General features: G+C 35.4%; 1 protein-coding gene across 1 annotated transcript; it reads right to left on the reverse strand.

The window, feature by feature from the left end:
• Positions 1-634: 634 nt before the first annotated feature.
• On the reverse strand, positions 635-24,681 carry LOC126888133 (uncharacterized transporter slc-17.2-like). Its single transcript, XM_050656142.1, has 3 exons — positions 24,401-24,681; positions 22,020-22,261; positions 635-739 (listed from the first exon to the last, which is right to left on the reverse strand). Exons 1-3 carry the CDS (start codon positions 24,633-24,635, stop codon positions 650-652), a joined length of 567 nt encoding a protein of 188 aa, XP_050512099.1. The 5' UTR covers positions 24,636-24,681; the 3' UTR covers positions 635-649.
• Positions 24,682-25,638: the final 957 nt, after the last annotated feature.

The raw sequence follows: 25,638 nt of genomic DNA on the forward strand, positions 1-25,638 counted from the left end.
TTTGGGTTTCTTTGTGCTTTTTCTTTTGAATATATTTTTGTAAAAAAAAGTATCTTTGACTTTAAAAAGTTATATTTAGATAGGAAATTTAACCAGGAACAATTTTTATGTAGACGTGTTTGTACCAAAAGTGCATAGAACTCACCCTAATGTAACCTGTGCCCAGGGACTAATTCACCCATTTCTCAAAAACGCACCCCTTTAAATGGTAGCACTCCAGCGATTTTTTCATATATAGAGATTCATTGACCATATGAAATAATAAAACCCCGTTAACGTTGTAGTTCCTTTCTATAGTACATAATCAATAGCCTATAAAGAAGTTAAACTGAAATTAAAAAATAAATGTATTAAAGATATCAGTCTAATCGAAGGAAATGGATTTTGTAAAGTGTGTCTCTTAGTATAATAATAGTAAATATTAAATAATAATTTATACATTTTGAATATTATCTATATTAAAAACTATTACTATAATGTAAGGAATTTAATATCTTTTATTCGGATTTCGGATACTTTCATAAAAATCATTCTTAAATTACATCTACATTTTTATTTTATTACCTGAGTGAGTTGGTGAGGAAATACCTACCGGATTAATAGAAACCCTTAAATTTGGTGAGGAAAATACCTGTCGGATTATATGGTTTTACTGGTTGGTGAGGAATTTACCTCCGCCCTTTCTCATGCGGCTTACTCTCCTGACTTGGCCCCCTCCGATTATTAAGTGTTCCCAAATCTGAAGAAATGACTCGTAAATAAAAAAATCAGCTGAGATAATTGAAGAAAAAAATAACTATTTTTCAGAGCTTCCAGAATCGTATTATGCGCACGGCATCGACATAAAAAATTTATTTGTAAAACCGTTAAAATCGCTGTATTGAACATATTGAATAAAATTAAAGAATTTTCATGAAAACATGTTTTTCATGAAAATATGTCTACTTTTATAGGACGCACTTCAGCAGTTCATAAAAAAAGCTTACAGACTTTCTAATGCTGTTTGCTAAATAGCAAAAATAACAAAAATTTTATTACTCATGAAGAAGATCAAGCAGCTAAATTTAAAGTAAAATCATTAGATGGCATATAAATAGATATGGAATAGAAGTTGATATCCACTTCTGAACCCACCTCAGAAGAAGTGGACGAAATAGAGTAATTGGGAGTCCTTCAAAGGTCACCTGAGCACTCAGAACCTAGTACCAGTACATGCAGCTGCGATAATATTAAAGAGAAATCCGACAAAAGAATTGAGAGGGAACTCTGGACCAAATATCAAAAACCAGTGTAACCTAATACTTCCAGCTTCATATTAATAATGGAAAATCACCGAAAGACAAATATGTAATGTAAAGAATTAATATCTCAATATTCCGGTCTACTAAACAATAACGACTGGCAAAACATTAAAGTCTTTATTCAAGTCGTATATTCAAAAAATAAGACAAGTAGAGTAATAAATGGATAATTAAAAATTGCGAGAAACACTGCAAGAAAATTATTTAATAGACCCGAAGACAAAACAAAAATTAATGTGCTAAATAAAAGTATTGATTCGTTACTGCAGAACTAGAACTGTTATATGGAGCTATACTAGTCTGGATCGGTGTAAATTAAATGAGAAAGAAAATAATATAATAAACACACTTTAAGAGCAGATAGAGAAAATATATGGATTATCAGAAGGTTCAAACGGCAGAATTATCAACGATAAACAAGAAAAAGTCAACGAGATAATGATTCTGGACCAACTGTTTTATTATAATTAGGGGTACGGAATTTTCGTTTTTACGAAATAGATGCGAATTTCGGCGAAATTTTGAACATAAATGCGATAAATGTGAAATAAGGAGTTTTTGTTTATTTCCGCGAAATACCTGCAGGTGCCCAACTCGCCCGTAAATAAGTAGGTAGTTACGTAGTAAATAAGGTATGGAAAGATTTTACGGAAAGTTTTCTATTGTACATAATTTTTGAAAGGTTGTTTATTTTTCTAACACGTGTTGAAACAGAAGGAACTTTCATTGTTCATCATTAAATAGATAAAGATAAGATAAGGAATTGATATTTTTCAATGTTGATTCTTTGAGAAATATAAACAATCCGACTGTTGTTATCTGCATTTCGGTCTTTTGTATTGGTAAAAATCTAAGTAGGAATAAAAGTCGGCTAATTCTTATTTTCTAAACATATAAATTAGTCAAACAGGACAATCAGTGCTCATTCCGTCAATTTTTACTAAGAACATGGTCTATCAAAAAAGTTTTCATAGTAACATAAAGTTACTTAAAGTATCCCCTAGAATGGGACGCCCTAAAACAATTTTGAGTGATCGAGTCAAAGAATTTGCAACAGATGACCTATATCTGTGTGACACAAGACACAATTGCTACACAGTGCAGTTTTCCGTCTTTTGCTAAAGCAGCATTACAGAGCATTTGGAGTCCAACGAACAGCGTAGACGCAGAACGATTCTTCAGCATATATAATATTGTAGTGACAGATCGAAGAACAGCTCTTAAAGAGTCGAATGTCGAAATTACAACGATGTTAGCTTTTAATTAATGTTTTCTGTTGTTTTACTCGTAGTTAAAAATAAATGCGAAATTTTGTAATTATAAAAAAAGAAAATGCGAAATTCATGTTTTTTATTTGCGAAAATTCCGTACCCCTAATTATAATTAGTTATAAAATAGCTTAAATGGGGAAAAGCTGTAAGCTTAGACCAAAAACCAGTAGGGGGCATCCAATTAATTGAGGAAAAAAATTAAATGTATAACAATATTCACTTCATTTACTGAAAAGGCATTGCCCCGCAAGAATGGTTGAAATCACAATTAATAGCCCTACAAAAAGACAAGCGCTTAAAAGTGATAAGACCATTGAACAATAAGCTTGTAAGCTACCTTTTAAACACATTTTCAAAAATAATCCGTAACACAAGGATTGTTAGGAAATTCTTTTATAGACTTCAGGCAACAAATTCTACTGATCATGTTTAAAAAACGTACGGAATGTACTAAATAAAAAAATATATTTATCATTTAAAAATATATACCCTTATACTATAACATAATTTTAACGTTGAATATATAATGCTTTCCTGTGGAGTATACAAAGGATGGTCCTGCTTTTCCCGCACGCTGCCTTGTTTAGTCTTCTTTGTCGTTTAATTCGTTAAATTATATCCTCTTATGTCACGGCTTCAGGAAGCAGTGGATATATGCAGTGAACGGGAGGCCTATGTCGAACAGTGAACGAAGGGGGCCTTTTCGCGTTTATCATGTAGAGAAGTCACCTGTCAAAAACTGGACGTATGTAATCGTATTCAATTTGTTAAATACTGTCACATAATATGTCATACACCTCTGTGCGTTAATCCATTTTATTTCTACAATTTTAAGGTGCTATTACATGCCGCCATTTTGATTTGTCTACAGTCGCATTCTGCCCGTCAAATCCCATCGTTTGAGGCGCTGTACGTCACGATTGGATCAATTGTAGCGAAGCTGCATGACTAAGGCCCTTTTAACATGTTGCTGTATTTGATTTTTCTGTGCCATTTTATATTATTTGTCAAATACTATTATTTGAGGTGCTGTACATCACGATTGGACCAATAGGACCGTAGATACAAGACTAAGGCCCTTTTGACATGCTGCTGTATTTGATTTTTCTATGTCATTGTATTCTATTTGACAAATCCAGTTATTTGAGGTGCTGTACTCCACGATTGGACCAATAGGAGCGAAGATACGTAAATAAGGCCCTTTTGGCATGTTGCTGTATTTGATTATTCTGTGTCATTGTATTCTGTTCGTTAAACCCTATCATTTGAGGTGCTGTATGTCACGATTGGACCAATAGGACCGAAGATACATAACAAAGGCTCTTTTGACTTGTTGCTGTATTTGACTTGTTTGTGTCAAATTTGATTCTATTGGTCAAGTCCTATTATTTAAGATGCCGTACGTCACGATTGGACTAATAGGACCGAAGATACGCTCATAAGGTCCTTTTGACATGCTGTTGTATTTGATTTTTCTGTCATTGTATTCTGTTTGTCAAATCCTATCATTTGAGGTGCTATACATCACGATTGGACTAACAGGACCGAAGATACATAACTAAGGCCCTTTTGACATGCTGCTGTGTTTGATTTTTCTGTGTCATTGTCTTCTATGATGCCTAAGGCATGTCTATGATATGCCTTATTTTTAAACAAAACAAGTAATTGGACTTCGTAAGTCCTAGGTTTTCACCCAAAGTAATCGAAAGTAGAACTGGAAGACGATATTTGAATTTTACGTGTAACTTTGCGTGGATTGATAAACGAATTTACTAATTTTGAGTCATTTTTACTAAACTTTGACATTTGTCACCTCATTTGTAATTCTACCCGGTATAATGGCGGAGGAGTTATATTGGCGGTCGTACGGACCGACAGAAAGATTGCCTAGGTCAAATATCTCACCTTTAGTACCATCCTTGGATTATAAGCTTTCATTTGACACCTCATTTATCATTATAGCTGGTATAATGATGGAGGAGTTATATTCGCGGTCGACGGACAGACCGCCTAGGTCAAATATACTTTAGTACCATCCTTGGATTATCAGCTTTCAGTTGACACCTCATTTGTCATTCTACCCGGTATAATGACGGAGAAGTTATATTCGCGGTCGTACGGACCGACGGAAAGACATCCTAGGTCAAATATCTCACCTTTAGTACCACCCTTGGATCATAAGCTTTCATTTGACACCTCATTTATCATTCAAGCTGGTATATTGATGGAGGAGTTATATTCGCGGTCGTACGGACCGACGGAAAGACAGCCTAGGTCAAATATCTCACCTTTAGTACCATCCTTGGATTATAAGCTTTCATTTGACACCTCATTTGTCATTCTACCTGGTATAATGATGGAGGAGTTATATTCGCGGTCGGACAGACCGACGGACAGACCGCCAAGGTCAAATATCTCACCTTTAGTACCATCCTTGGATTATCAGCTTTCATTTGACACCTCATTTGTCATTATACCTTGTATAATGACGGAAGAGTTATATTCCCGGTCGTACGGACCGACGGAAAGACAGCCTGGGTCAAATATCTCACCTTTAGTACCATCCTTGGATTATCAGCTTTCATTTGACACCTCATTTGACACCTCATTTGTCATTCTACCTGGTATAATGACGGAGAAGTTATACTCGCGGTCGTACGGACCGACGGAAAGACAGCCTAGGTCAAATATCTCACCTTTAGTACCATCCTTGGATTATAAGCTTTTATTAGACACCTCATTTATCATTCAAGCTGGTATAATAATGGAGGAGTTATATTCGCGGTCGGAGGGACCGACGCACAGACCACCTAAGTCAAATATGTCACCTTTAGTACCATCCTTGGATTATAATCTTTCATTTTACACCTCATTTGTCATTCTACCTGGTATAATGACGGAGGAGTTATATTCGCGGTCGTACGGACCGACGGAAAGACAGCCTAGGTCAAATATCTCACCTTTAGTACCATCCTTGGATTATAAGCTTTCATTTGACACCTAATTTGTCATTCTACCTGGTACAATGATGGAGGAGTTATATTCGCGGTCGGACAGACCGACGGACAGACCGCCAAGGTCAAATATCTCACCTTTAGTACCATCCTTGGATTATCAGCTTTCAGTTGACACCTCATTTATCATTCTAGCTGGTATATTGACGGAGGAGTTGTGATTACAGACAGACGGACGGACAGACGAACGTGGATAATACAAAGTTTTCACATTTTTTCAAAATTGGGTGAAAACAACATGATGCCAGAATGATTTGTTGATGAAAATAATATATACATTCTCAAATTGCCTATTTTTCGGTGTGGATAATATTGTATTCAACAGTGATGCCAAATTTCTGAAACTGATTGCAAACCAGATCTATACATTTTGCAATCAGACAAAGGTGGGTGTACGGTTGCCATGGATTCTTGTACAGGATTCTTCCACGTACACCAAATTAAACACTGATCCAACGGTGAAAATACAAACCAAATACAACAATATTATTAAGAACCTGAAATCCATAGGTGAGATAGACGCTAATGCTGCAAAACAACTAATGATCTACAACTCGATGTTTCCAAAGTTATACTGTCTACCAAAAATTCACAAAAGCAATGTTCCTCTTCGCCCTATCATCAGCTCAATTAACTCCACTACATACAACATCTCGAAATACTTGGCAAACATTCTAACTGCCACTTTTGAATATCAAACTAATTATAATGTGAAAGATACATTTACGTTTGTAGAACTAATTAAGAATGTTACAATTCCTCAAACCTATGTACTTATATCCTTAGATGCGGTATCGCTTTTCACGAATATTCCTCTCAACTTGATTATTGAAATTTTAGAGCAAAATTGGCACTTAAAAGCATAGAAAATTTCAATACTAATGAGCTAAAAAATTGGGACTCCTACGTCGAACGTATGGATTTTTTCTTCACGGCCAATAATATTACCGATCCAGAGAAGCAAAGAGCCACATTTCTGAGTCTGTGTGGGGCAAATACTTATGAAATTATAAGGTCTTTGGTTGCACCAGCAAAAGTTAGTGATTCGAGCTACGAAGAGATCACTGCAGAGTTGAAAAAACATTTTGCGCCAAAAACGTCTGAAATTGTATGCAGATTCAAGTTTTATAGGCGAAATCAGCAAACTGGTGAAACAATTTCTGTGTATCTAAAAGAATTGCAAAAATTGGCAGAGCCATGTGGTTTCGGAACTGCCCTGGACACAATGCTACGAGATAGATTAGTCTGTGGGATTCTTGATGAGACCTTACAGCAAAAGTTGCTCGCCACAGAAAAGTTAAAACTTAAAGACGCGCAAGACATGTGCCTGACACACGAAGTGGCTGTTCAAAGTTTGCAGGTGTTACGGGAGAGTGAGTTGAACACAGAGGTGAACGCAGTAAGTTTTCGTAGAAATCAGCCAGGACAATCAAAACAAAAATCAGCTGATCGCGAACGGAAAAAGTGTTTTCGGTGCGAAAAGGAACATTCTCCTGAACATTGTGAACACATTAAATCAACCTGTACATTTTGCAGGAAAATTGGACACATTGAAATAGCTTGTTTTGGTAAGAAGAAAGACCAAAATCAAAGACGCAAAGTGCATCAGACTACCGAGGAATCGACATCAAATACTCAAAGTGTTTGTTATCAAAGTAGCGACTATAAATTTTCGTTATTTAACGTGACGTCTGATAGCATTACCGGTAAATATTTAGTAGACGTGCTACTCAATGACAAAAATGTGAAAATGGAGGTTGATTCGGGCGCAAGTTTCTCAGTGATTAGCAAATCGACCTACCATAAAATATTTAGTGAAAACCGACCTAAATTAAATCAATCCAGTGTTATTCTACGCGATTATCAAAATACAGTGATACCCATACTGGGTGAGTGTCTAGTGGATGTGAAAATAGGTCAACGATCAGCCAAGCTTCCCCTTATAGTCACGGAAGAAAACCGCGCCAGTCTTCTGGGTAGAAACTGGTTTGAGAGGTTAGGATTAACCATAGCAGGGGTAAGTCAGATTTATTCCATTATTAATTATCCAGAAGAATACCCAGATGTATTTAACACGGATTTGGGATCTTACCGGGGTCACCTAGTAAGTTTTTCGTTAGACAAAAATGTAAGGCCAATTATGCTAAAAGCACGTAAGGTTCCCTTTGCACTAAAAGACAAGATTGAAGCTGAATTGGACAAGCTTATAGCGCAGGGTGTTTTAGAGCCGATTACACACCCAAAATGGTGCACCCCAATTGTGACCGTTTGCAAAGAAAACGGAGAGGTTCGGATCTGCGGCGATTACAAATCTACATTGAACTTAGCGCTAAATCCAGAACCTTATTCAGTGCCAGCGGTACAGAACATTTTATCCACTCTCGCGGGCGGTAAAGTGTTTGCAAAACTGGACATGGCGCAAGCTTATCTGCAGTTAAGTGTCAACCGCGAAGCTGCGGAGGCACAGACAATTATTACGCATAAGGGAGCTTTTAAATGCAATCGTTTACAGTTCAGTATATCCGTGGCTCCACAAATTTTTCAAAAATTCATAGACACTAGATTAACGGGTATTTTGGGTGTAATACCGTATTACGATGACATTTTAATAGTAGGTACCTCAGAAATAGATTTAGACTCAAAAGTGCGCGCAGTATTATCGCGTTTCCAGGAAGACGGGGCTGCATTTACGTAAGGAAAAGTGTGTTTTTCGAACAAAGACAATAGAGTTTCTCGGGTTTCAAATTAGTGAAGACGGTTTACGTCCCACTAAAGACAAAATCGCGGCCATCACCAATGCGCCTGCTCCGACTAATAAAACCGAATTACAAGCTTTTCTTGGACTTTTAAATTTTTATCATGCTTTCCTAAAAGACAAGGCAACTATTGCAAATCCGGTACATGCACTGCTCCGAAAGGACGTTCCTTGACAGTGGCGTTTCAAAGAACAAAAAGCTTTGAATTATTAAAAGACATTTTGGCAAAAGAACCGGTGTTGGGACATTACAGTGAACGGAAGGATTTATTTTTGACGTGTGATGCTAGCCCTTACGGGGTAGGTTGTGTGCTTAGCCAGCGCGATGATGAGGGACGCGAATATCCAGTGGCGTACCATGGTCGTACTCTATCGTCTGCGGAACGAAACTTCGCCCAAATCGACAAAGAAGCACTGGCCATAATATCGGGAGTTAAAAAATTCCATGAATATGTATATGGGAGGAGAATAAGCATAAAAACGGACCATAAACCATTGCTGGGTATTTTTAATCCAAAAAAAGGTGTCCCAGAGATACTGTCACCCAGAATGTTTAGATGGGCCCTTATGTTATCTGCGTATGATTACGAATTATCCTACATACCTGGTGCAAAAATTCAGAATGCAGATGCTCTTAGCAGGTTGCCACAAAAGGTAAATGCGCCAGAACCGCCAAACTCAGATGACGTTTTGATGCTCGAGAACATCCCAGAAAAACTAATCTGTGCCAAAGACATCGCTAATGAAACTAAGAAAGACCCAGTGTTATCTAAAGTTTTGCAGTGGGCATGGAAAGGCTGGCCTGAGGAGAAAATTAAATTTTCAGACGAATATACTCCTTATCTACAACGTAAACACGAAATTAGCTGTTATCAAGACTGCCTGTTAAAGGGTACGAGGGTAATAGTTCCACTTGGAGGGAGGAAAACAATACTGAATTTGCTACACTCAGCACACCCTGGAATCGTAAAAATGAAGTCACTGGCACGCTCATATGTTTGGTGGCCAAATCTCGACAAGCAAATTGAACACCTAGTAAATACATGCAGCGAGTTCCAGGAGTCTAGAAATATGAAAAAAAAGGCTCCAATCCATCCGTGGGAGTGGGCCAGAGCTCCATGGACAAGGATACACCTCGATTTTGCCGGTCCATTTAAAGGGAAAATGTTTCTGATAATCATAGACTCATATTCAAAGTGGTTGGAGGTAAAAATCGTTCCAAATACCTCTAGTGCTGTGACTATAGACATTTTACGCGGTTTATTTGCCACTCATGGCATCCCAGATGTTGTCGTATCGGATAACGGAACTAGTTTTACGTCGGCTGAGTTCCAAGATTTTTTAAAGAAAAACCTTATTAGAGAAGCATTGGTTGCACCGTACCATCCAAGTAGTAATGGCCAAGCGGAGCGCATGGTACAAAATGTAAAAAATGCACTTAAGAAAATGACAGATAGCAATGAACAAACCAACATACAAGTAGCATTGCACAGATATCTCCTTACTCAGCACATTACAACCCATTGTGCGACAGGGAGATGCCCATCCGAAATATTAATGGGGCGGAAGTTAGGCTCACTTTTTGATCGTCTACAGCCTGATTTTAGGAAAGAGATGCTATCCAAACAAGAGATCAAATATCCTAAGGAAGCAGGGCCCAGAGTTTTTCACGAAAACGAGACTGTATTTGCAAGGTCATTTACTCCTGGTCAAAAGTGGCTTCCTTCCAAAATAATTGAAACCACCGGGCCATTAAGCTACAAAGTTCAAACACCTGATGGTAAAATTTTACGTCGTCATTCTGACCAAATAAGAACTCGTATATGTGACCAGGAAACCACAGACGAAGTTACACCGTCAACCTCGATGGAAACGGGAATACGCGAAACTCCGCAACAGCTTTTCCCGCATCCTAACGATTTGGTAGATCCAGAACCAGAACTTGGAGAGCAGGTCTCTGAAGTCAAGAAGCCACCCGCTCGAATAAGAAAACCTCCAAAGTATTTAAAGGACTATGATGAGTAAATTCATCTAGGAGGGAGGAGTGTAATGTATCCAGCTTTCGGACTATCAACTGCGTCGGGCGCGCGCAACGAAGAATTATTTACACGCATGCGCGAACTACTTTCATAGGAGCATGTCGTCCTCATGAATGGTTGTTTACATGCAATTAGTTATATTTACGTAATATGTACCTACGTTTAAATAAATGGGTAGTAATTCCAAATTACTGTTGTATTAATTAGATATTATGTCAACCCAGGCTTGTACTTTAAAGTATTCTAATAAACGGGTATCACCTAAATAACATCAGGTATGCAGATGACACCATAGTATTTGCGGACAACCTAGAAGACCTACAAGTCCTCATGAACAAAATCACGTATTACTGTCAACAAAATGGACTCAATATAAACGTAAAGAAGACAAAACTTATAATCATTAGCAAAAAAAAAAGTAACAGAAGGTCAGCTCTACATCAACCAAACCCCTGTAGAAAGAGTGAGGCACTATAATAAATGAGGAATGGACCAACAACCAAGAGATAAGAGCGCGCATCGGAAAGGCTAGATCAACCTTCAACCGCATGGGGGCCTTTTTCAAGAGCCACAACCTTTCTCTTGGTATAAAAGTAAGAATGCTGAGATGCTACGTCTTCTCTGTCCTTTGGCTATATCGGAGAATTTTTAAAATCCCATGGACTCATCGGGTCACAAATGAGGAGGTCCTTAGAAGAATGGGGAAGAACCGAGAAGTACTAACCACCATAAAATCTCGAAAGTTGGAATACTTTGGACACATTATGCGAAATGAATCCAGATATGCAATCCTACAAGCCATCCTGCAGGAAAAAATATTTGGAAAGCGAGGTCCAGAAAGACGAAGAACATCCTGGTTAAAGAACCTCAGAACCTGGTTCAACACAACATATGTGCAGCTTTTCCGCGTTGCTGCAGATAAAGTGAAGATTACCATGATGATCGCCAACATTCGTCACGGATAGGCATATCAAGAAGAAGAAGTTAAAATGATGATAAGCTGGTTCTCGTCTTATGTGGAGAACAAGAGACATCCACAAAGTAAATTTTTTGCATCCTGTTCTACACAATTACCTACCCATAAATACAAATAATTTTCAATTTATTTGCTCTACCATCTACTTCTCATTTTTTTTGTTGAAGTGTTTATTTAAACTTTCTTTTGTTTATGACTATACGGGGTGTCCAGAAACTCTCCTGGCAAACGAATACCAGAGATTCCTCAGATAATTTTAAGATAATTTAACCCAATTCACCTAGTCCAAAAATGCTTTCTAAGGGAGCTAGAGCTCTTTAAAGATGGCGCCTTGCAATAAGTTTTATTAAATACTTATTTAAACGTACCCGTTTTCGTTTTTCTAAATAGTTTTTTTGAAAATTTTTTTCAAATTCAAAAAACGAAAGATTTTCAAATCGATTTTGCTAGAAAACGGTGTATTATACTGACGTAAAACAACAGTGCCTTTTACTACTAGAATACCTCACAATTTCATAATCCAGTGTCAAATATACTTAAAAGTTAGACAAAAAGTTATGCGATAAAATAACCGTAGCCCTACCCGAAACGGACTCCTATGACCGATACTAACAATTCGCAATTGATGGAATCGATTTATCTCTGGAAGATAAATAGGAGTACTAGTATTCGTTTTTCTAACCAGAAGCGTTCTAGAGGTATTTCGAGCCACCGTCTTCAAAGAGCTCTAGCTCCCTTAGGCAAGGCGCCAATTGTGGTGGAATGTCCGTGGCATGTGGCGTGGTACTGACTAGAGATGGTCCGACCCGCTATTTTGATATAGCAGTTGCTTTTTCAGCATTATTCAACGTTTTCATGTTGATATAAGAAAAACAAAATCATATTTGTTTGTTTTGTTTCAAAAAGCAGTTTTGTTGGTATTTTAAGTGAACATATAAATAATAATTGTTGCTAAAAGAATACATCTAAGTACGGACATTTTTTGAAATGACAAAAAATATAACAAAATACATGGTGGTTATAATATTTATATGGTCGTAGTATTTATTTAAATTTACTGTTTTAACTGGGAATAAGCCACAATATTAGTTAGAAATTGTATTGGAAATATTTGAATTTGGGGGTGAAATTAAACTTATACTTCGGAAATTGTTCCAAATGAAATATATAGCAATGCTCTGCACACTTTTAATTGGTATCAAGTAAAATAGTACTGAAAAGTACGTGAGTAGTGTACGACATACAGTTTTCCAAAGTTTGTTTTCTCTTCAGGTGACAGCCATATCTTTGATTTTTTTTTAAATAGGAAAGTACATCATATGACACCTCATTTAAACGCCTTTGAAATACTGATTACAAAAATATATAATACTTTAATCCTTTTTGAGAGCGTAGGCGTAAAATTTCGGTACAATTATTTTTAAATGCATTCGTTTTTTTCGAATTCTCAGAAAACTAATAAGTATTTTTGAAAAATTTAAACGCAGAATACAAGACTACAGTATTACCGAGGATACAAAAGTCTCTCAGAACTTCTATAATGTTTATTTTAATAAGTTACAGGGGCGAAAAAAAAAAGAGAAAATTGAGTGTGATTTTTAATTTTAAATATATCATTCTAAAGAAACTTTTTGTTTATTCTAAGGGACTTTTATCCCTCGGTAATAATGTAATATTTCATTCTGTGTTTAAATTTTTCAAAAATACTTGTTAGTTTTCTCAGGATTCGAAAAGATGATTGCATTTAAAAAGAATTCAACCGAAATTTTGTGCCCACGCTCTCAAAAAAGATTTGATTCAATAAAATTGTGTTTTGACTAGGAAATTTTTGGGGTAGTTCTGCTTTCTTTCATTATATATAGATTTTGGGCTGCTGAATCCGAATATGAGGTTTGCGGACAAAATTTCTTGCCGGAACATTGAAAAAATCGCAAAAAAAGCGAAAATTTTTAGCTTTTTTCCGCTTTTTTGCTCAAATCTCGAAAACGATTAACTTTTAGTAAATGGTCTGTCAACAGAAATTAAAGTACTTAAAATTATCTACAAATATCACTAGGTATTTACTTTTTTTTCAGACGAACCGTTCGGTCTAAAGTGCAAGTTGAAAATTGCCAATTTTTAACGGTCTCGGCAAAACCCACTTTTTGCATTCCAAAACTTTATTTTTTATTAGAATGCTGTCATTTGATAAATTTCTCCTAATTTTCTGTACAAATAATAAATGTTAGTTCATAGGTATAGTATGTCTCTTGTGACAGCTTTCATGAGTCCATTCTGTCCTAAGAGACCGGGAATGTCTCTGCTTTTTCCTTAGAGCCACAAAGGATCAGGCACAGATGGAGTCACAGTTTCAGTTTGTGTGAACATTTCCTTCGGATCTGTTATCTTGATTTCTGATAAACCTTGAGGTTTTGTCCTTTTAAAATGAATTATTTGAACAGCTCCCTGACTTCCATAAACCTCAGGCGCGGTTTTCTTTTTTATCCGAGGAATGGATTGCTTAGGAGCTACTGCATGTTTTGGCATGTACGTTAAAATCAGCGTTATCGTACACCTGCTGTGTAAAGCACGGCATATCATCTTTCTGCGGATCGCCTGCGAATGCTGACACTTCCAGGCGAACAGCTTCTGTATATGTAGGATGAACAAAACCCCAAAGAGGAAACTACATCAACCTATTTTATGGAGCCGTACTTTTTGTAGAGAAAACGGCCAACCCTGCAAGGAATGGTGAGACTAACTATCTGGGCCTTACTGCCGCTACAAGACTTTGAGCAAGCGTGTTGCTTATCTGGAAGTGTCATCAATCGCAGGCGATCCGCAGAAAATTGACCAGCCGTGCTTTACACAACAGGTGTACGAAAACGCTGATTTTAACCCTTTCTATGCCAGGCCTTAATTTGCATGTTGGTCTCTCAATCCCAAAGGTTTTTTCATGCTTAGAGTCCCATTGCCTTATATATACGTCGAATATAAATAAACAAATAAATGACCAAAACATGTTTTTTAATGAGTTTTTTTAACCAACGTTTAAACGTTTTCTTTTCAAAAGTATACTCATCAGAGAGCAAAACCATCTTGAAAAAATATAACTAACTTAAAAAAATAATGTAATGTAAATTGACATTAAAAGTTTTCTTTTGTGTGGTACTCCTCAAAACATGACACTACGCAAAGGCCGACTCCGCATCTTGCACACATGTATCTGGATTCGCTTCTTTGTTTCTGGTCTTTTCTGTGGCTACAAACGCTTCACCTTCTAGCAGCTACCTATAAGCGTTGCCACCAGTACTACAATATAGCATATATCTAAAATATGTGAACAAATATATATGGCAATGGGTCCGCCTGACCCGTCTTAGGTGCCAACATTTTGAGCTTTGGGAACAATAATCTAACATTTTCGGACATATTTCTACGGCATTGGGACACCAATGAGTCTCAAATTTTATAAGCAACGCATATTTTCGGCTTTGGTAAATTGAGACCATAACGCCTTGAACGTATATATACGGCGGCTGGGAATACAGACCCACTTTTTCAAAAGCATATATGCAGCGTTGGGACAGAAAGGATTAACGTACATACAATCGACGGATACCACACTTTTTACGTCATGGATGGCATTTATTGTATTGCACCAAAACATGCAATAGGTTCTAACCAATCCATTCCTCGGCTAAAAACTAAACCCGCACCTGAGGTTTATGGAAGTCAGAGAGCTGTTCAACTAATACATTTTGAAAGGAAAAAACCTCAAGGCTTATCGCAAATCAAGATCCGAAGGGAATGTTCACACCAACTGAAACTGTGACTCCATTTGTGCCTGATCTTCTGTGGCTCTAAGGGAAAAGCAGAGTCATTCTCGGTATTTTAGGATGGAATGGATTCATGGAAGCTGTAAGAAGAGACATACCATATTCATATTATGAACTAACATTTATTATTTGTACAGAAAACTAAGAGAAATTTATCAAATGACAGCATTCTAATAAAAAATAAAGTTTTGGAATGTAAAAAGTGGGTTTTGCCAAGACCGTTAAAAATTGGCAATTTTCAACTTGCACTTTAGACCGAACGGTTCGTCTGAAATAAAAAGTAAATAGTGATGTTTGTAGATAATTTTAAGTACTTTAATTTCTGTTAACAGGCCATTTACTTAAAATTAATAGTTTTCGAGATTTGAGCAAAAAAGCGGAAAAAGCTGAAATTTTTCGATTTTTCGCGATTTTTTTAATGTTCCGGCAAGAAATTTTGTCCGCAAACCTCATATTCGGATTCAGCAGCCCAAAATCCATATATAATGAAAGAAATCAGAACTACCCCAAAACTTTCCCACTAGGGAGCTCGTAGAGTACAAATTCACTGAATCAATTATAGTATTATACATTATTGTAATCAGTATTTCAAAGGCTTTTAAATGAGGTATCATATGATGTACTCTCCCATTTAAAAAATCAAAGTCATGGCTGTCACCTGAAGAGGGATCGCGCAATAATTCTTGAATTCATTTTAAATTAAATATATCACATAATTTTTGCGGAAGTGGATTATACAACAAAACAAATTAATATTCAATGTAAATAAATAAAAACTTTAGAAATAGAAAACAAGAATCAAGTTATAATCTTAAGTTAAAGTAAAAAACAAAAACAGTAATAAATATAATAAAACAAATACTTATAATAAAGAATAAAAACAAATATGAAGTGCCAACACAGCAACAACTCATATACTTATATATTATCATAGACAGAGTGTCATTCAGAATGAAGTAACGACACCATCTTTTTTCTTTGGATCAGTGCTGTCTTACTCTTACGCATAGTAAAGCTGCGACAATAGTCCTCCCCTTCCGTGCCTATACTCACACTTATGCCCGTATTTATAAACGAGTCTCAAGACCTCGTCGAGTCTTGAGACCGACCTTGAATAAAAGTTGTATTTAGTTTACACACAAATTTTATTCAAGGTCGGTCTCGAGACCCGACGAGGTCTCGAGACTCGACTATAAATACGGGCCTTTCTCATCTTAGTTTCTCCATACAATTTGCTAAAAAGAGATACCGTAAACCATTCGAAGATATCTTTTCGTCAGGAAGCGCAGAGTGTGGCTCACTCTATGTTAATATATACCTCTATGCAACAACTATCAAATAAATGTTACCAATTTATGCTAAAATGTCACCTTCGTTCGATTACAGTTACAGTATGCTCCGAACAAATGTGCTTCATAAAAACTCTTTATAATCCATTTATACAAATTAAATGAAACATATTATTGTGTATTTCTTTAAGTTAACATTAATAGAAATCTTCAAATATTATTTCTACGCGTATATAATAAAATATGTCTAGTGGCTGTAATTCCCGTGTACTCGGCAAAATTTTTTGCCGATTCTAAAAAAGAACACACCTACCGCCTAAATATTTCGTGTTGGTATCATGTGACGTCAAGGGCTATGACGCGGATGATATACAACGGTAAGTATATTAGACGAAGTATAAGTGGGTGGGCACTGTATAGAAATTTGTAGAAAAGTGAAATAATTTTACAACCAATAAAGGACCCCGCAACACTCCTTATGGAAAAGTGGTCCCGATCAAATTTAACGAAAGTTTGGTCAATGATACTTCTCGATGTGTAGATTGTAGATTAAAAAAGTCTATGGGACCTGGGTCTGAATAACTACTATTCTCGAGCTACAGCCTTCTGAAGTTATTGGATTCGAGTGCTCGGTTTACGTTAAGTGGTTCACGATCAAGTGAACGAAAATATTTATTATTGGAAGAAGACAGACTCATTTTCTTCATGCATACTTGCGTCTTGTATACGAATTCGTGGTCAAAAATAGTTGCATCGTATTTTAGTCTTCAGAAAACCTCCGAAAAGTCCTCAGAAAACTAAAGAAGTGCGATATAAAATCTGCTCCTAGAGCGATATAACAATTATCATGTTTTCATGAATGCTTCATAGTTATGCAATACCAGCAAAGCTGCAGTTCCTTCTTATCTTTAGAATATTACTGAACAGTGGCGGATCTAGGGGGAATGGGGAAATTTCTCATGTAACACGGTCTAGGAGTAAATAAAAAGTTGTCGAAACATAAAAAATACATTAGCTGACATGAAACTTGTCCTGCATATCAAATATAAGACAAGTAGAGAGCATGCACTTGATCTCAATACGAAAAAACAAAGTTCCTGGTAGTCAGAAACCGCTAAATATTAATTACAACTGTCTATGGAAAAATCGGGTTTAAGTCATCTTTGACTATCTGTACGTTAAGATTTTGCTGATTTCGGTTAGATGCATGATACGTCGTGTTAACTAACAATCAGGATGCTTAACATTGGGTTGATATCTTGCAAAGCCTAAAAACTATAACAAACTAGTTATATGAGCGTAAGTACCCACAGTTCTCGCACCAGATTAACAGGTACAGTTACCCGCTAATCGGTTCTTCTGCAGGCTCATCTTCATCAACCGTGTAGGAAAGAATATTTGGTGTTTTTAGCTTGACGAAACCTAGAAAATATTCGAACCCTTATGAATCCTGGTTCATCCATATTCTCATCAATTTGAAACTCTTCGTCATTGTCTCTAATTATTTTATCTAGTATGTAAGACGGTGCCAGTTTAATTTGATATATCTTAATCGTAAGGTCTTTTAGGTATTCTAAGTCGAAAACAGGAAAGTTGGCAAATCATGATTAGGAAGTCTTCCCCATTGGCCATTTCTTCTAATCAGATTATCAGTCTCAACTCTAGCTTGTGCAACATTGGGAATTAATAACCTCTGTAATAATTGTTGAGCAACTTCAGCTGTAGCACCTTTCATTGTATTTTTTATTTATATTATCATATATTGTGTATTAAAAAGTTCATCATCACTGGCTCTAGAACCCCTGGTGGACCTCGGTCTGTTCAAGAATCAGCTTCCATTCATTCCTATCCTTTGCCATGGTTTTTCAATTTCGTACTCCCCTTCGACACCCTTAACTCGTCTTCCACCTTGTCCTTAAATCGTACTCTGGACCTACGTCTTTTTCTCATACCATCCGGTCTTTGGTTATAAATGTGTTTTGACGGCAGAATCTCGTACATTGTCTTTAAATGAAGCTTTTTTTTACAAATATAATCATTTAAGTGAAATACGTATAAATATAACAAAACTGATAAATTGAGGTAAAAATAAAATAAAAATCTGTGGCTAACGGACTCGCATCCCAGCCATTTTTTTCACACACACACACACACACACACACAACAATTTTTTCTTTAATTCTGGAGCATGTTATGGATGGAATTACCCATTCCCCCTAGATCCGCCACTGTTCAATAGTATTCTAAAGATAAAGCGGAACTACAGCTTTAATGGTATTGCATAAATGTGAAGCATTCATGAAAATATTATAATTCTTATATCGCTCTAGTAACACATTTTATATCGCACTTCTTTAGTTTTCTGAGGACTTTTCGGAGGCTTTCTGAAGACTAAAATACGATGCATCTATTTTTGACCACGAATTCATATACAATACGCAAGTATGCATGAAGAAAATGAAACTGTCTTATTCTAATAACAAATATTTTCGTTCGATTGACCGTGAATTAGCGCACTTAACGTAAACCGAGCACTCGAATCCAATAACTTCAGAAGGCTGTAGCTCGAGAATAGTAGTTATTCAGGCCCAGGTCCCATGGACTTTTTTAATCTACACATCGAGAAGTATCATTGATAAAACTTTCGTTATATAGAACTTAGGATATTATAGGTAAAAATTTATTCGCTGACTTGAAAAGTATTATATAAAAAGCGGTATTATTTTATTAAAAGATATTTCAACAAAAGGATAAATTTATTAAGGGAGTAGGCGCAAAATCTTGGTCCAATGTTTTAAATGCATTCATTTTTTTTGAATTCTGAGAAAACTAATAAGTATTTTGAAAAATTTAAACGCATAATGAAAGATTACATTATTACCGAGGTCCGAAAGTCCCTGAAAACTATAATATTTATAATTATAAGTTACAGGCGTGAAAAAAAGATAAAATTTATTGTGGTTTTTAATTTCAAGTAATTCATTCAAACTAAACTTTTTGTTTATTTTAAGAGACTTTCGGAACTCGGTAATAATGTATTCTTTCATTCTGCGTTTAAATTTTTCAAAAATATTTATTAGTTTTCTCAGGATTCGAAAAAAATGAATGCATTTAAATAGCATCGGACCAAGATTTTGCGCCTACCCCTTTAAAAAGTAAATACTTCCTATTGCAACTGTAAAACCGGAACTCCGAGGTCAAATTTCAAATATATCACATGTACTATTTCTGTGTCTATAATATGGCACTTCCAGTTAGAACTTTTTAACCGGAAATGATATAAAAACCAAAAGTATACATTTTTTCTCGTCTTGATAAGGCACGTCGAGTAATATATCGCTTATACTACTCCGGCGACTTTAAAACAGTACTTCCGGTTTCATATTCTAAAACCGGAAGTCCTAGATCAAATTTCTCGTTTTTAGTACCCATAGTAACCGTATAAATAATAAAAATATAAATATTACAACCACATATTTGTTCTCATCTCACTAACGCACGTCGAATAATATATCTTATACTATTTCAGTGACTTTTCAACGGTACTTCCTATTGCAACTCTAAAACCGGAACTCCGAGGTCAAATTTCAAATATATCACATGTACTATTTCTGTGTCTATAATATGGCACTTCCGGTTAGAACTTTTTAACCAGAAATGATATAAAAACCAAAAGTGTACATTTGTTCCCAACTTGCTAAGGCACGTCGAATAATATATCGCTTATACTACTCCGGCGACTTTAAAACAGTACTTCCTGTTTCATTGTTAAAACCGGAAATCCTAGGTCAAATTTTTCACCTTTGGTATCATCCTTGGATTATACGTTTTCATTCGACACCTCATTTGTCATTCTACCTGGTATAATGACGTAGGAGTTGAGTTTACGCACTGACGGACGGATAGACGGATGGGTATAATTCGACGTTCACATTTTTTCAAAACTGGGTGAAAACAAAACTTTCGAAAACCGTATGTCCTACACTACTCACGTACTTTTCAGTACTATTCTACTTAATGTCTATTAGGAAAGTGCAATAATGCATTGCTATATATTTCATTTGGAACGATTTCCGAAGTAAAGGTTTAATTTCACCTCCAAATCATAATCCTTTCCAATTGAATTTCTAACTAATATTGTGGCTTATTCCCAGTTAAAATAGTAAATTTAAATAAATACTATGACCATATAAATATTACAACCACCATGTATTTTGTTATATTTTTTTTGTCATTTAAAAAATGTCCGTACTTAGATGTATTATTTTAGCGACAATTATTATTTATATGTTCACATTAAATACCAACAAAAATGCTTTTTGAGACAAAACAAACAAATATGATTTTGCTTTTCTTATATCATCATGAAAACGTTGAATAATGCTGAAAAAGCAACTACTTCTATATTAAAATAGCTGGTCGGACCATCTCTTATAGTCAATACCACGCCACGGGCCACGGACATTCCACCTCAATGGGCGCCTTGCCTAAGGAAGCATTTTCGGACTACATAGTTGAATTGGGTTAAATTGTCTTAAAATTATCTGAGGAATCTCCGGCCTTCGTTTGTCAGGAGAGTTTCTGGACTCCCTGTATAATTGAGGGGGTCAAACGTAAAAAGGTTTAATTGCAGTTTTCATAGTTCTGAGATAATAAGCTTCAAAGTTGTTTGAGTTTTATAAATTCTAGAAGTCATTAAACTAAAATATGTCTAGTGTACAGTGTTTTATAAAATGATAAAAATATAAGGGTATATTAATTACTCTTACTATATATTTTTTTCAATTATTAAAAAAAATGTACTTGAATCGGTACATAGTGTTGATAAATGTTACTGGTAAAACGGTTCAAGTGCAGATTTTAACTATTACTAATCATTTTTATCCCAGCTGTTATCCACAGTGTAACTACAACTGGCACGTTGCATAATACTTTTGCATAAATTATCTTCAAAATTCAGTACAAATCTAATATTTATTTACTTGAAATTAATCCTGTATTAACATAAGGTTTTTACAGAATACTAAAAATAGTTTTGTGGTAAAATGATTCAAGTGCACTTAAACCCGTTTACTACGGCTTGTTTTTACAGAATAGTAAACATAGTTTTGTGGTAAAACGGTTCAAGTGCGCTTAAACCCGTTTACTACCAATGCAAAATGCAATTGTTTTCATAAAATTAAATGTAATGGAGATAGATGGCGACTGTAAGGCGAAATATGATTGAATCCTTTTACCACCAAGTTATAATGCCATTTAAGTACCTAAGCGAATTTATACTTCAAACATATTTTTAGAAAAGTGCACTTAAACCCTTTTACTTTTAACCTCCTCAATTATAAATTACTTCTTAAGTACTTGACTCCAGTTTTAAATTTTATTTCTCTGATTTTTATATTACTTTATTTGTTGTACGTTATACTTCCTATTACATTTCAACTGCCTGTCATGTAATTTTTCTTGTTTTTATTTTAAAACAAATCGAAATAATATTTCGACCCATATTATGGTAGAAAATATTTTACAAACATGTATTTATTATAAATATATACTTACATGTTTCTGAATAAATGCCCCTGTAATCGCAGGTACTAAGAATCCAGTGGTACCTCCTATACAACTAATAATTCCGAAAATAGAACCTGCAAAGTTGGGTGCTAGATCTTGAGGATTCTGTAAATTAGTTAACACAGCTGCTCCATTAATAGCCATGCTGAATGTTAGTAAAATTATTAACGGCACCCAATTGCAACCCATAAAAATGACACATATCATCAATATCCCAGGTATAATATGAGCTAAAAATAAAAGCAATGGTTTAGTGACGTCGGTAAAAAATTGTGTATTTTTTAAAATGGAATAACCCTTTTATGAGTAAATGGGTATGGTGTATACTAAGTTAAGAAGAGCTATGGTCTGTTTTTAAATCAAGAAGAGTAATTAAAATTTACCGTGCCGTAATGTTTGTTTGTAATTGGTCCAACCTCAGGCAAGTTTACTCCACTGTTATAAAATTTTGACACTATACAGGGTGTTTCATTAATAATTGTCCATATAGTAACTGGAGAAACCTTAACACAAAATACGAAAATTTAACCTAAAACACTTAAATAAAATGTGGTTCCTTACTCAGTTACAGGGTGTTTTATCTAAAAATTTAAAAACTATTTTTGCTCATAATTTTAAAACTATTCGACGTATCCTTTTCATACTTAGCAGAAAGTGCGACTACTATCCTACTAAATTATTATTAACAAACGTTTCTAGCTACTACCAGAGGCGTACGACAGGGGATAGTGAGTGGTTGACCCTTCTCAAATTCTACGCCACTGGAGTAATTACTATTTTAGTGCAATTTTTATATTCTCCAATACTTTCTACGTAAATAATATAGTCTTCATTGGTAACGATAGAGTCATTAGTTTTCGAGATATTTGAAGTTAAATATGAAACGGCACAGTTATTTTGATTAATTTATGATATTATTTATATGATTAAAATTTAAAAATTATTTGTACCCAGTACTTTAAAACTATTTGGCGTATCCTTATCATACTTGGCAGAAAGTGTAGGTACTGTACACCCTACTAAATTAAGATAAATAAACGTTTCTAGCTACTACCAGAGGCGTACGACAGGGAATAGTGGCTGGTTGACCTTTCCCAAATTCTACGCCACTGACGGAATTGCTATTTTAGTGTAATTTTTTGATTTTCCAATACTTTTTATGTAAATAATATTCTCTTCATTCGTCACGATAAAATGATTAGTTTTCGAGATATTTGAAATTAAAAATGAAGCGATACAATACATTAATCAAAATAACCGTATCGTTTAATTTTTTATTTCAAAGATCTCGAAAACTAATGACTTTATCGTTACGAATGAAGAGTATATTATTTTCATAGAAAGTATTGGAGACTCCAAAAATTGAACTAAAATAGCAATTTCGCCAGTGGCGTAAATTTGGAAAGGGTCAACCATTCACTTTCCCCCGACGTACGCCTCTGGTAATATCCAGAAACGTTTGTTTAACATAATTTAGTAGTTTGTACAGTACCTATACTTCCTGCCAAGTATGAAAAGGATACGTCGAATAGTTAAAAAATTCTGAGCAAAAATAGTTTTTAAATTTTTAGATAAAACACCCTGTAACTCAGTAAGGAACCACATTTTATTTAAGTGTTGTAGGTTAAATCTTCGTATTTTGTGCTAAGGTTTCTCCAGTTACTATATGGACAAATATTAATGAAACACCCAATGGCATTTATGAAATTTTGACACTACTGGCATTTCATAGGTTAATTAAGTTATATCGGCGATTTTTTGTGTTTTCTGCGTTATTTGTTTAATTTTTAGATTTTTAGTCTACTTTTATATAAAACAGTTGTTTTTAGAACTGTTTAGCGATTAGTATAATATAATATGTACCTATGGATTACCGTCGAAGGCCGATATGATCAACCAAAAAAGAAGATGTATTTGGTGATTTTTCTAGTGACTTTCTTGAGTGTGAATCTGTCTTTATACTCCTCCTGGTTTAAAAACAAACCATCGTATAAGCGAATTGGGATTAACTGATGAAATAGAGTTGTCAACGATACGGTAGAAATAAGAAGTATCCTAAGGCTACGGCTCCACGGGCGGGAAATTGACGCTAGCAGTAGCCGTAAAATGAACTTAAGGTTCCACGGATCGGAATAGGAATAGCCGAACTGAACCGACTACGCACAAGTCCTGTAGTCGGTACAGTTCGGCTATTCCTATTCCGTTCCGCGGAACCTTAAATTCGTTTTACGGCTACTGCTAGCGTCAATTTCTCGCCCGTGGAGCCGTAGCCTAACTAAAGAAGACTATCGCCTATTACGATCGGTAATGATAGTTTGTGGTGATGAAGATAATCTTATGGTTAATGATCATTCCAAAAATCAACTTACACGCTAGAATAAATGATTTTCTTATAGCTTTTGGAGACATTACTTTATTCTTCTTTAAGTAATCTCCAATCGACCCATACGCAGTACCAAAGATCATTCTCATTAGATGAGGTAAAGCTCCTAATGCTCCTGCCTCTTTAAGACTAAAACCAACAACTTCTGCCATGAATTTGGGTACGCTCTGCAGTTGTAAATAGAGTCCCCACAAATTTCCGAAATGTAAAATATTTAACATCCAAAAAGGAAAACTCAGGAAAATCTGTTTGTATGGAGGTGCATGCTAAAAATAAAAAAACACTTGTATATAAATAGGTAAACGTGTATATTTATATTTATATAAGTAATGAATTATGTGGTACATGCTGCACTGATCCAGCCAATCAGCCATCTTACACTTTTGGCTAAGAAACGCAAAAGCGTCCAATACTCCATAAATAGGAAAGGCAATAGATAGAGAGAAAGAGATGTGGTACATGCAGGCACAAACTATAAAATACAAATTGTAATATTTCTTTTTCCTCCCAAGTTTTCAACAGATTACTAGATTCTTAATAGACTAGGAGCCGGTATAGGTGAAATTTGCTAACCATTTTAGGCACGATAAGAGCCTATAACTTAAATAGTAGAACCTAAAAGAAAGCGTATGAACACTGTGCCGTCACTTTTAGTGGCACATGCGTCGACAGAGGTGCATCAAACTTTCTACTTATCGACGAGCTAAATAAATTAAAAGGCACATACCCTCCCTCACTACCAGAAGTAATTTTATTTCATTTTTTCAAGTTCTATGTGCTTCAAAAATAAAACTCAGCGTAATTTTAACCCACCACCCCCTTTCCCCTTCACCCAGTGCCGTGGTAGCGCCTGTGTGCAAAACATTTAATGGCGCCCAAAATAAACAATTATTTATTGTAACCAAAAAAAAAAAATAACTAAAAATTGTTCCACATGCAACATGGAAATAAATTAAGTCAAAATAATTAAATAAAAATAAATCTTTGGCGTAATACCATTTAAAAACATAAAAAACTAAAAATATAGGTAGATAAACATGAAATACTAATTTTATAAAAAATTAACTTTTCGCGCCTTCAGTTCGAAATAGTTATTTTCCTAACAAGTGCAGAAAGTCATACTTTTCCGTACGCAGTAAAACGCGTGCGGAAAAGTAAAACGCGTGCGGAAAAGTAACACGCGTGCGGAAAAGTGAAACTTTCTAAACTAAAACGCGTGCGCGA

The sequence above is a fragment of the Diabrotica virgifera genome, chromosome 7 (assembly GCF_917563875.1).
Source record: "Diabrotica virgifera virgifera chromosome 7, PGI_DIABVI_V3a".
In the NCBI taxonomy this organism is placed as follows: domain Eukaryota; kingdom Metazoa; phylum Arthropoda; class Insecta; order Coleoptera; family Chrysomelidae; genus Diabrotica; species Diabrotica virgifera.

Excerpts from the sequence above, each read along its gene's own strand:
- LOC126888133 (XM_050656142.1), bottom strand. The coding sequence starts at position 24,635 with ATGTTAAATATTTTACATTTCGGAAATTTGTGGGGACTCTATTTACAA. Across the intron at positions 22,262-24,400 it reads AAAATCATTTATTCTAGCGT|CTCATATTATACCTGGGATA; the intron begins GTAAGTTGATTT and ends TTTTATTTTTAG. Across the intron at positions 740-22,019 it reads GGGCATTTATTCAGAAACAT|ATTTGGGAACACTTAATAAT; the intron begins GTAAGTATATAT and ends TCATTTCTTCAG.